The sequence below is a fragment of the Lagenorhynchus albirostris genome, chromosome 9 (assembly GCF_949774975.1).
Source record: "Lagenorhynchus albirostris chromosome 9, mLagAlb1.1, whole genome shotgun sequence".
Classification (NCBI taxonomy): domain Eukaryota; kingdom Metazoa; phylum Chordata; class Mammalia; order Artiodactyla; family Delphinidae; genus Lagenorhynchus; species Lagenorhynchus albirostris.
In genome coordinates, this window is record NC_083103.1 from 30,316,185 (window position 1) to 30,329,014 (window position 12,830).

General features: G+C 41.1%; 1 protein-coding gene across 1 annotated transcript in view; it reads left to right on the plus strand.

Annotated features, from left to right (window-relative positions):
- Window positions 1-12,830, plus strand: part of LGR4 (leucine rich repeat containing G protein-coupled receptor 4) — a 96,587-nt gene that overhangs the window by 65,314 nt on the left and 18,443 nt on the right. Inside the window, exons 3-4 of the mRNA XM_060159494.1 lie at window positions 3,881-3,952; window positions 5,201-5,272. Of these exons, the coding sequence (XP_060015477.1) occupies window positions 3,881-3,952; window positions 5,201-5,272 (144 nt within the window). The remainder of the gene's footprint in view (window positions 1-3,880; window positions 3,953-5,200; window positions 5,273-12,830) is intronic.

Consider the following 12,830-nt stretch of genomic DNA (forward strand, 5'->3'; position numbering starts at 1 on the left):
CTCAAACCAGGCTATTAACTTGCCCAGGTCCCCTTTGTTTCACCTTCTGGGAATTATTTCCCAACCTCTTGGTGACACACCAGAGGCATCGAGTTGCCGAAGGACGCGGATAATCACTGGAGCCAGTCAGGCGAGAACTGGAATGCTGGCTCCCCCGCTTACCTGCTGTGTGACTTCTGCCAAGTCACCTAACCTCTCAGGGACTCTGTCAGGAGATGATTAAAAGGAAAGAATGTAAACCACCTAGCTCAGCGCCTGCAACTGCTCTGGGCACATGACATGGTAGGTTTTTTCTCCCAGAGATTTTGGGACTTTGTCCCTAACCCTGTTCTTTATTCACTTTGCTCTCTCCTGGATCTGAGTTTTTGGACATGCAGCATCCCCAGGGTCTACCATAAGAAGTACTGGGTCATAAAATCAGCAAAATGTAAAGAGGCTTGGGAGGGTGCAGTTGCTGAAGCTGCAGAGGCTTTACGGGGCTGCCGTGTTTATTATTCATTAACCCAGGAGCTAGGTAAACATGGGTAGATGCATTCCTGAAGGCTCCACCTGATCTGTTTACTCTCCTAAGGAACGAAGTAATCAGAGTGGTGTAGCCCCACCTCACTCAGCATTATCACCGCTCCCCCCCCCCCGCCCGAATCCTAGCCCTGTAGGCTTCTCCAGAGAGCAGGCCTGGAGTGCAGGATAAGTCACGTGCCCAGCCCATTTGGTCATTTCTCTGAACTGTAAGTAGTGTAGAAAGAAAGGATGCTTTTGGAAGTTAGGCTCCTTTAGTTTTCCCAGGCTTATCAAGAGGCAGATCATTGGGAAAAGGGAGTAAATGTTTTGGCTCATGTGGCTCAACACTGTTTTCTGTTGACAAGTAAAGGTAATCAGGTGTTCTGTGCTGTGCCACTTCCTTTGTCACCTTGTAAAATCCTCTTTTCATGAGCCCTAGTACAATAGACTGAACTCCTCAGGAAAGCCCATAGATAGGGGAACATTCAAAAGTAAGAGAGGAAAGCACAAGAATCCTGTGACACCCTTGGTCTGTTTACAGTGTTCATTTTTTGGTGGACTTGAGCTTCTTAAGGCTGGTCTTTCAGATAACAGAGTCACGTGACTACTTGCTGCCCTGGGGGGAAGGAGGCTATTGTTCCTTCTAGTCCTTATGGTCCAATTTGATCTTATAAAATGTGACCTTTTTTGTTTTGTTTTTTTGCGGTACACGGGCCTCTCACTGTTGTGGCCTCTCCCGTTGCGGAGCACAGGCTCCGGACGCACAGGCTCAGCGGCCATGGCTCACGGGCCCAGCCGCTCCGTGGCATGTGGGATCTTCCCAGACCGGGGCATGAACCCGTGTCCCCTGCATCGGCAGGCGGACTCGCAACCACCGCGCCACCAGGGAAGCCCTAACATGTGACCTTTTAAACACTGCATTACAGCTATGAGCATTATCAGTTGAATGTAATTAGTGAGTCTGGGGTGTAGAAAGCCCCTTGAGAGGGCTTGTACTAAGCCTGCACTAAGGTAGACTATAGGATGCTATCTGTTTTCAAGGAGGAAATGCTGAGAATGCAGTTTCTGACTAATGGGTTGACACACTGGTAGGTGGTGACAGAATTGTGAGATGCACACTCTGTTCTTGGAAGCTTTTGTACTTGGCCTATAAAACTAATGTGCTAGAAACAGCCAGTAGAAGGTAGCCTGTTTAGTTATGCCTTCCAAGAATCCACACGTAAGGCATGTTGGTAAGAACTGACATTTTCTAGGGAAGTCACACTGGAGTCAGGGATTTAAGGGGTGAAGATGAGGTTGTGAGGTGAAGCATTTAAAGACATAGTGGTCAAGCTGGCTAGTCTAGAGCCCAGAGGATTTGCCGAGGAGGAATAGTTTTAAATAGAAGTGTTGAAAAGTCTTAACACCATCTTCTGCGGTCCCTCATTTTACATATGGTGGATCCCGTGAGGTGAAAGGCCGTGAGGCTGATGGTGTAGAGTAAGCTGTTGTGAGCCTGGGTTGAGGGATGCCCATGAAGGGCACGCAGTTTAGAGCTCAGGTGCTAGGGTGCCTTGTGAGAAACAAAGTCGTGCACGGTGAGAGGGCTTTCTAGGGAGAATTTAGTTTAGGGGTATGAACCCTGTGTTAAACCTGTAGTGTTGCCTGAGAATCCTGGTTGTCCTTGCAATTGAAGAAATAATTCTACACACTCACTCTTGGTTTCTGAGTCCTCTTTCACTTTCCCATTCCCTGCAACACACACACACATCTTCAGTACACATTTCTGTGTTAATGCTTAGTTAGTAAGGATCAAGTATTATCCTTTCCAGGGCTATTTGCATTTTAACTGGGACAAAAACTTCAAGAGAAAATAATGCATCTAAAAAATAGAGTTTCAGATCTCTGTGACTTCAAGTTTTAGGAAGGGTAAAGGAGCCCTCCTTATGTCCCTAAAATCAGGGTGTCTAAGAAGAACAGATTGAAGTGGGGGGACTTGAAGCCTAAGGAGAGGATGTTCCTCTGCCTGGAGCTGAATAGGTGCTCATGTTGTTAATCAGTGAATGAAACTTTTTAGTGAATGAATGAATTGCTGAATAAGGCTCAGGAGGGCAGGGTGCTTACAGAAAGAAGAGATTGCTGAATAAGGCTCAGGAGGGCAGGGTGCTTACAGGAAGAAGAGAAAGGACAATGGAAATTAGACTCTTTCGAGGAGGAATTAATATGACTTGATGACTATGATCCTAAGACATGATGGGGAGAAAGCATTTAAAAAGAAATCACGCATACAGAATCTCATTGCTTGGGAGAGTTCCCCTGATGGAACCAGGAAGCTGGAACAGTCCTATGTTTAATCATCGGGGCACGCAACTATCATTTTTAAGTCAATACAGTTGACCCTTGAATAACATGGGGGTTAATCCACTGATAATTTATCATCACCCCCACTCCCGCCCCTTATCCAAGGTTCTTCCACATCTACGGATTCCGCCAACCTTGGACTGTGTGGCACAGTAGTATTTACTATTGGAAAAGATCTGCGTGGATGTGAACCCGTGCCGCTGAAACCCGCTGTTATTCAAGGGTCAACTGTACTTGAAAACCTGCCTCCAGTTCACCTGTTTACAAGTCACTCATACGAGTTGCTGTCCTGCTTCCTGCTTCTTCTCCCTAAAGTCCTCTGTCCAACTTTTCCTCCCATGTCTGAGTGTTTGGGAAAATGGGAGAAAAAGTGGGGCTCAGGATGAATTGCGTGCTCCTTTCTTACAAAAGGGCCCAAGGACTTCTTATCCTTTTCTTACTCCACTCTTACTCGCACTTAAATTTGTCACTTTGAAATTTCTTTAGGAAAACATTTATCTTTAAAAAAACACATGCCTTTGTTTGGGAAGTTATGCTTACAGTGACTTTCACTTTTTGCCTCTCTTTTGCACGGAATATGCTGCCCTTGGTTATGGAGAGATAACAGGCTCTCCTTGTCTCCCGAAGGCATTCATTCCTCCTTGACAGACTGGTGTGCTCTGATCTGTATAAAACTCCTGCCTGCTGCCCAGTGCTCTGTATTTATGAGGCACTTGGAAAACACCGCAAGCAGCAGAGAGTGACCATGAATAGCAAACTTAATTTGGTCCAATATGTTTTGGCTTGCTTGACCTCACCAGAATAAAAATGTGCCTGTTTAAATTATTGTATTGAAGTTAAAAAAAAATTCTAGAGGCATTTATCTCATTGGAAGAACTTTGGGATTGCTTTAGCAGAGGTTTAAGTCCATGTTTAATGTCGGATAGACTAGAGAGATGTTTAATGTAGAGCTTCAATAGCAGATTGGGTCATTGTGAGTTATGAATTTTAAGAGTCTGAATTACTATTTTTCTCTTGCTACTTTTTTTTTTTCTCCTAGACGACTGGCTGGCAACGACCTTTCTTTTATCCACCCAAAGGCCTTGTCGGGGTTGAAAGAACTCAAAGTTCTGTAAGTAATGGAATTTTAGAGTTTCACAGCTGGCTGTGTATTTTCTTTCTGCGTAGTCAACATGCTCGGAGCTAGGTTAAGCACAGTTTCTTTTAGTTCAGGATTAAAAGATTTAAGGAGTGGCCAATGGGTAGTGTGGGAGGCTAGAGGCTGATTTAGGCAACCTTGGGTCTAGATAACAAAAGTTAAAGTCGAAATAACAGGCGCTCTGACCTCTGGTGCATTACAGTTGAATGTTAGGCTTTTTGTGTGGCTAATGCATTGAATCAAAATCATATTTAAGCTTCACTGGTAAGGTTTTGTTTCTACTTCTTTTATATATAAGAACTTTGCATGAACTGACCCTAAAGGGAAAAAGGCTTACAAGAGCTCCAGATATAAAATCATTTTAGAGCTAAAGGGAATTGAGATGCCTATCATTTACATAGCCTGCGAGAGATCAAGAAATAAATTCCTGGCAGTGGTCAGGAACTGGCAGATTGGGGAGCCGGTAAACTGACTGCCGGCCCCACCTTGCCACTGCCTCGCTGGGTGACCATCTGTAAGTCACTAGACCTCTCTGGTTCAGTGAGTTAGACGGGCCCTTTTCCATTCCATTCTGTGGTGATGATTCTTGTCAGGCAGTCATTTTATTAATATGACCAGGAAGGACATTAGGCAAAAACTAGTAAAGACTTCATGTTCATTACTGATCTGTACCTCCATTCTCCAGGTCAGAGACGATTAGATAATTAAAGCTTTATTTCTGCCCTGGCCCTGCATTCACTGGGGACATGGCCACTGAAAGAGCTCAGGGTCTGCTGTCCTCTTGATAAAATTGTCTTTCTCTAATGTGCACGTTTCTGGGCTGTGCCTTATTTCAATTTGAAAAGGCATTAGGGATTCTAGTGGGTTTGCTTGCTATACCTCCCAGTTAACTTGTTATGCCTCCCAGTTAACACTAATGGTACCTTGGGTGATGAATATTAATTAGGGTGCCTTAATTCCTGAGAATGAAACAATCCTGGATGACCCAGCAGGTCTGTGTTAGGAGATGGCTTGGGACAGTGGCCTAGGTTTCATTTCTGGCTTTACGACAAATGCCTCTTGCTCTCTGGCAACTCTCTTATCTTGGGTGCTTTCCACCTCGACTCCTGATCCTTTTTTTTGCTATCGGAAAGATGTTTTTGGAAAGAAATTGTTCTAAATTCTTCTAAGAAAAAATGGTCATAATTGCTTCTTATTCACTAACCCAAAATTTCCTTCCAGAACTCTCCAGAACAACCAGTTGAAAACAGTACCCAGTGAAGCCATTCGAGGACTGAGTGCTCTGCAGTCTTTGTAAGTAGCTTTTTGGTTTGCTGCATTCTTGAATCATTAGGAGAACACTCTGGCTACTACATAGGTAAAGAACTGGAATCCTAGGGAAAGAAGACATGTATCCTCTCATCTGGGATAAAAATGGGGATGGCTAGCTGCTGTTACTGAAATGTCCATTGGAATATTCTGTCTCCAAGGCTGGGAGAAAGCTACAAGCTTGCATGTAGCAGGCGATTACACCCTCTTTGGAATCAGAGTTATGTGTGTACAGGAGTTCCAGAGTCTTGTGCCATGACGCTCAAGAAACAGCCAGAGAGGTTGCTGTTTCAGGTGGTAATGATCATCAGAGCAAATTAGTTATGGACCCTCATCTGTGGATGTTGAGCAGTCATCAGGGATGGTGACTTAATCGCCTGTGCTGTCTTTTTCTCAGGTTTTTTTTTGAGGAAAGTTTGGTTTGATGTGGAATGTTCAAAATTTTAGCTCTTGAACAGCAAGGTCCTACTGTATAGCACAGGGAACAATGTTCAGTATCCTATAATAACTATAATGGAAAAGAATATGATATATATATATATATACACACACACAAACACACACACACACACACACACACACACACATATGTAAAACTGAATCACTTTGTTGTACACCAGAAACTAACACAACATTGTAAATCAAGTATACTTAAATTACAAAAAAGATGTCAGCTCTTGGTTTTTACCATGTTTAGCCACTATTTTCAAAAGCTTTTTCGCATAGCACTTCACTTTATTCTTGTTTGAATTCTTTCCCATATAAACGTATGTATGTATTAATATGTATATGAACCTGGAGAATGGGGGTCATTGCCTCCATGGTTTAGCTATGCACACCCCACTTCCCCCTAGAGTGGGGGGATCAGGTAAGCAGCAGTAGTATCACAGGAACCATGCAAACCCACAGAAGATTCTAAAGAAACAACCATTTTTATGTTAAATAAACAGATATTTGTTCATGACTAGACTGCGTGTTGTGGACTAGTGTTGTCAGGGCTCCCCATCCCTGGGTTAGAAGATCCAGCTTCTCTGTCTTCAGGGGCTCGGTTTTAGAAAAGGTTGAGAAGCACTGAACTGAAGCATGTGGTTATTGTAATCTTTCGCCAAGATTAAGAGAAGCCCTTTGCATATTTATCTGTCAGAATGTTTACATTGCTCTCAAAAGAAGTTCAGATAAATTCAGATTAATTAGAATTCTGAAACAGGCCTGTCTGGTTTTGCATCCCCACTCTGCCACTTGTTATCTGTTAGCTGGTTTGGGGCACGTTATTTAAAATTCTCTGTGCAGTAGTTTGCTTATTACCTACCATGTACTTTAATTCATGAAAAGCACTTTTAATGGTATCTGACATGTAGTAAGTGCTCAATAAACATTTGTTTATTAATATTAATAATGATGACTGTTTTATCTGTTCTTTCTTTTGATTATTAGATTACCCAATTTGCCTAACTAGGCAAAGTAATGAAAGTAATGAAAGTAATGAAAGTCTGAAAGTAATAAAAAAGTATTCTTTAAAACAAGCAATTTCATTAGTTTCTTATTCTACTACAGTGATGAACACAAATGTGCATTGCCTCAGTTCATGTCCTAACACTAAATACAGTGGGACTAGGGCCTAGTTTCTCAAAGTATGGCACTTGGCCCGCCCTCAACAAAATCACTAGGGGGATATTGTTAGAATGCAGATTCTTAGGCCACATCCTAGGAGTCATGATACTCTCTCTTTAAAGGTAGGGTCCAAGAAGCTGTAGTTTAAAAAATTTCCCCAGATCATCCTCATGGATACAGAAGTTCTGAGAATCACTGAATGAAAAACTGTAATAGTTATCACACTTAGGTGTTTATAATTTTAATTATAAAATTAGGGTATAACCACATCACATATTTGTGTACTAATCTGTCCCATAAATTTTTTTTTATTGCCCTTGGAAATAACTGTAAAGGTAAGCATTTGTAGAGATGCACATGAGCTAGAGAAGACATAGGTGAAAGTGACTGACCGGCTTGTCCCTTCCACTCGCTGATATAAAACCATTTATAACTGCACCAAAAGCACATCACTGGAAATTGTAAATTATGGATTACCTTTGATTTTAGATTAGATAATCTGGTAGTTAATGGGCAGTAATATGAAAATGAAAATATGTACTAATAAAGCATAGCATATGCTGTAAAGGTTAAACTTTAAAATGTATCTACTATCATAAAAAGGAGTATCTGGGGTATTGGCCATTTAAGTTCTGGTTTCAATGTAAGTTTATTTTAAGGTAGATACTTGTTAAGTAGCTCATTTCACCAACTGCCGAGTTATGGAACATAAGGATTCATTATCTGCCATCACTAATTGAATGGGATTCCACAGAGACTATTTCAGGGAATAGATTGGAATGAGTTCCTTTAAAGAAAGGTGATTTCGCTGCCTCTGCACCATTTCTAACCTTGGACGGATGTACACAGAAGGAGCCATCTTACCTCCCTTGGATCTGAAGTCATTAGATACTTTAAATAGTTCTCTTTTTCTTTTGCTTCTTCAGAATTTGTTTTCCTTCAAAACCTTCATACAGAATTGTTCTTCTTTCCCAAGACTTAATGATCAAAATATTCAATCATTTTGTCTTGTTGGAAGGCTGAAAAAGAGAAGGCTAAAATCTTTGAACATTAGAAAAATTACCAAGAAAACATACAAATAGGTTTTTTTCTAACTTGTGGTCCATAAGTACTCTAAAGTACACATGGTATTTTTGATCATTTAGATGGGAAAAAAATTTGAAAAAGAATAGATACATGTATATGTATAACTGGATCACTTTGCTGTATACCTGAAACTAACACAACAGTGTTAATCAACTGTACTCCCATATAAAATAAAAAGTTAAAAAAAAATAAAGTATTTTCACAAAAATCATAGGTATCTTCCTCTAAAATAATGTTTTAAACAAGCGTACTGTGCTCATCACTCACTGAGTACAGTGCATTGTTTAAATTATCTCCCAGATTGGGATGGGAGGGAGGTAGGGGTAAGGAGAGGAGTCAAACTACTTTTTTAATAAAGGCACTGGGATTTTTTTATATGTATCAGAAATATAAGGAGCTATGTGCCAGGCCTGTTTTATTTAAGAAGGAAATGTTCATGGGTTTGTTAGCATAGTGGGTGCAGTGGTCAAGTTGGATACAATTGAAATTCTGTCCTGGTGTAAAACAGTGTTATCAACACTTGAGTCAGTTTGCAAATCTGATCTTCAGACCTGAATTACATGAAAGATTTCCTTGTGGTTTTGAAATAGTACTCAGAAGGAGCAAAGTTCATTAGGGCTTGAAATTGATCAGAAGTGGTTTGATGCAAATGGGTGATGATGGCTATAAAATCTGAAAGTGAATTGTATATATTAATAAAAAGCTAACCTAACAACCTTCCACGAAGCCTTGAAAATGGCTAAAGCGTTACCTGAGCAGGATATTAAAATGACATGTCAGAATTTGATCCACTAGAATTTTTTTCTTTATAGTTGTTCACACTTATATTGACTATTAAAGGATTTCAAAGACTAAATTTCCTAGGTTTTCTACTGTAACAGAATCTAAGTATTTTGAACTTGAAACTGGTAACAGAATATAATACTATAATGTCTACATTATTGGTAAGTGAGGAGTAGAGAGAAAAAGGGTGAGCTTTTGATTACACAGAACAAGTGTTTATGATAACATAGACATTCATCAGTAAATAGCTGCATTTAAAATTGTTACTGTAATTTCACTTACGTCAAGAGAAAAAAGTATGTGAGTCTCAGTAAGATATAAAACAGGCTTTTGAGAATAGGGAAAAGAAGCACATTTTAAAGACGAAAATAGTAAGGGAATTTAGTTAATACATTGTTAACTGTTTAACAACTCAAGTGCACTTAAATAAAGTAATAGTTATCTCTTGCCAAACGAAGTTGAAATGGTAAAATAACTTAAGCCACATAATCTCTTCACTTTGTGAGATATCTAATGCCATTTACTGCCCCTATTGAAAGAATCAGTTACAGGATTTTGTTTTTTGGTCTGTTAGTTAGGATGAATTTTAATAGTGTAGGTCATTGGTACAAAGCCATGCCTTCTAAGACCATTTCTCTGTGAAACATTGATCTCAGTGTAAGTGCAAACTCATTACATTTATGGGTGTGCCACCAACACCCACATGTGGATTGAGGTGTAAGGATTAACCATTTGAGTCACCACAAATCCTTTTTCTCATTAACTTTTTATTTAAGGGTTCCATTTCCCGAGATTTCTTCCTTTTGATCTCTTACGTATGGCTGACTTTACAATTTGGGGAAATTTTTAAAAGAGGAAATTGTGTCTGTGCACTTTTTGTTGTATTATTATTTTGCATAGAAGGTAGTTTCATTACTATCTTAGCTCAGAACTCACCTGGTTATCTTGCTAAGTTAAGACCACCCCTTTTCTTTGGTGGGGTGTAGCACAGAATTCTGCAGGAGCCTAAATGGTGTATATAATACTGGATTTATGTTAAAAAAGGTCTAGAAGGGACTTCCCTGGTGGCACAGTGGTTAAAAGTCCGCCTGCCAACACAGGGGACATGGGTTCGATCCCTGGTCCGGGAGGATCCCACATGCCGTAGGGCAGCTGAGCCCGTGCGCCACAACTACTGAGCCTGTGCTCTAGAGCCCGTGAGCCACAACTTCTGAGCCCACGTGCCACAACTACTGAAGGCCGTGCACCTAGAGCCCGGGCTCTGCAGCAAGAGAAACCACTGCAATGAGAAGCCTGTGCACCACAACGCAGAGTAGACCCTGCTCGCTGCAACTAGAGAAAGCCTGTGTGCAGCAACGAAGACCCAACACAACCAAGATAGATGGATAGATAAGTAAATAAATAAAGTCTAGACAACTTTTCTTATTATAGTTTTTTGCCACATCTTTTTTTCTTCCTGTTTTGAAATGATTGACATATCGTACTGTATAAGTTTAAGGTGTACAGCATAATTTTTTGACTTATGTACATCATGAAATAATTACCACAATAAATTTAGTGAAAATACATCATCTCATACAGATACTTAAAGAAATAGAAAAAAAAATTTTTTTTTTCCTTTTGATGAGAGCTCAGGATTTATTCTCTTAACAGCATTTATATATAACATTCAGCAGTGTTAATCATATCTATCATGTTGTGCATTACATCCCTAGTACTTATTTACCTTATACTGGATGTACATCTTAATGAAACACATATAGAGAGGACTTAATGTCAGTGGAGTGTTGTGTGTGTGTATGTGTGGGGAGCACTGCTCAATATTTTCTACAGTGTGAATGAACATTATCCTCACTCTTATAACATGAGCAATTTAAACTTTTAAACTGTTGTGACACAGAGAAACTGGGGAGGGATTTCAATTTGTGCTTAAAATACAATCTAAATCCTCACCTGATCTAATGGGGCTCTGTGTCATCTGGTCCCCATTTGCATCCACATCTGTGTCTCCCTGGACCCTCCACTCTCTTCCTCCTGTGTTCTAGTCACTCAGACCTTCTGGGAGTTGCTGGGACCACACCCAGTTGGTTTCTGCTACTGAGTCTCTGCCCTCACTGTTTCCGTTGCCTCAAACACTCCTCGCCCAGCTTCCTTTGCCACCTGCTCTGGATCTCAGTTTAATGGCACCTTCTTAGAGATGCTTTTCCTGACCAATACATTGTAAGAAGCTACCCTCCCCCTCAGCCCCTGCTAATCCTGATCTCAGTATCCTGTTTATTTACTTCATAGCACTTTTTAAGCACTCTGCAGTCATTTTTCAGTCTGTTAGTTATATTGTGGGTCAGTCTCCTCATTACTGTCGTGTTCACCATTTTTACCTTTTGTACCTAACAAGATTCTCAGTTTACACGAGTTGAATGAATTGCTGATAGATTAGCTACGTGTAGAATTTAATTGCATGATTTAGTTACATTATATGGTTAATTGTATGATTATATTTCAGCTCCACATTATTTATAGAAAATGTCCAGATGTGTGAATGTGAAATAAATGTCCTTAACTCCCTCCGCCTCAACAAAATGTCTCTCTCTTCCTAAGTAGAAGTTCCTTGAGGCTGTGAAGCGTGTGCGTGTGTATGTGTGTGTGTGCTTGAACACACTGCCATCTACTCATTAAAGAAAATCTGCTAAGCAGCTCTGTAGCCAGTCCTTTGCCAGTCTGTTATATAAAGGATGCCTGTCTCTTCTCAGGGTTAGGTAGGTTCTAGAAAGTACAAGGAATAAACAAACCTAAAACTGTTTGTTTCTAAGTGGATTCTTAAGGCAGCTGCTCAGTTTCTGAAGCTCTCCACTTTTTAGTGCTCTTCAAGTTATCCTGACTATCAAACAGAAAGCTTCCATCAGATCCTTACCGGAACCAAGGGTCTTTGACCTCGGCCAATCTGCCTCTGGAAAGGAGACTGCATTTGGGGCTGGGGCAGTTAGTTGGGAGCGGGGGCTCAGCACTTGCATGAAGGGAAAAGAGACACTTATGGCAGGATCCGAAGCTGGAGCAGCACAGGGAAACAGGAGGCACGAAAAGCACTCTGAAGTCAGAATTTCCTGAACTTGAAGGCTGCCAAAGTTGATTTCTTTAAAAAATGGGCTGCTGGGCTTCCCTGGTGGCACAGTGGTTGAGAGTCCGCCTGCCGATGCAGGGGACACGGGTTCGCATCCCGGCCCGGGAAGATCCCACCGCGGCTGGGCCCGTGAGCCATGGCCGCTGAGCCTGCGCGTCCGGAGCCTGTGCTCCGCAATGGGAGAGGCCACAACAGTGAGAGGCCTAAGTACCGCTAAAAAAAAAAAAAAAAAAAAAAAAAAAAAAGGCTGCCGTTTTGACCTTGCACCTGTTTTCTAGTGTTCCCTAATTTTCACCAAGAGATCCAAGCCTGTGAGATATGGATTTAAATAGTGAAGTTATATCAACAAGGTATTTGCGAAGAAAGTTGTGATTTGCCTGGTGCATACGGTTCCTCACCATATTAATACTAACTTGTCATTTTGGCGAAAAGCAGTTATTCCAACAATTGCGCCTGGTTGTGTCAAAACTAACATTTCGGACTTGGTTTCTCAGATTTTCAGATGGGGATTTAATTTTTAAGTATGGGTAATCCTATTAGTAAGGTGTCCTTAATTCCAAAATTTTGGGGAAAATCGAAGAAACTCTAAAGCCACAATAATGTTGATCAGAGGAGCTGTTTAATTTTTTTCCTAGGGACAGTTTGCCCTTTTCTTAATATCTGTTAATTTTTCAGATGTACTTAGGCCTAAGAGAAGAGGAGAGGGTTGCTTTGCCAGTACGTGACACACACACATACATATATATATATATATATATTTTTTTTTTTTTTTTTTTTTTTGCGGTACGCGGGCCGCTCACTGCTGTGGTCTCTCCTGTTGCGGAGCACAGGCTCCGGATGCGCAGGCTCAGTGGCCATGGCTCCCGGGCCCAGCCGCTCCGTGGCATGTGGGATCTTCCTGGACTGGGGCATGAACCCGTGTCCCCTGCATCGGCAGGCGGACTC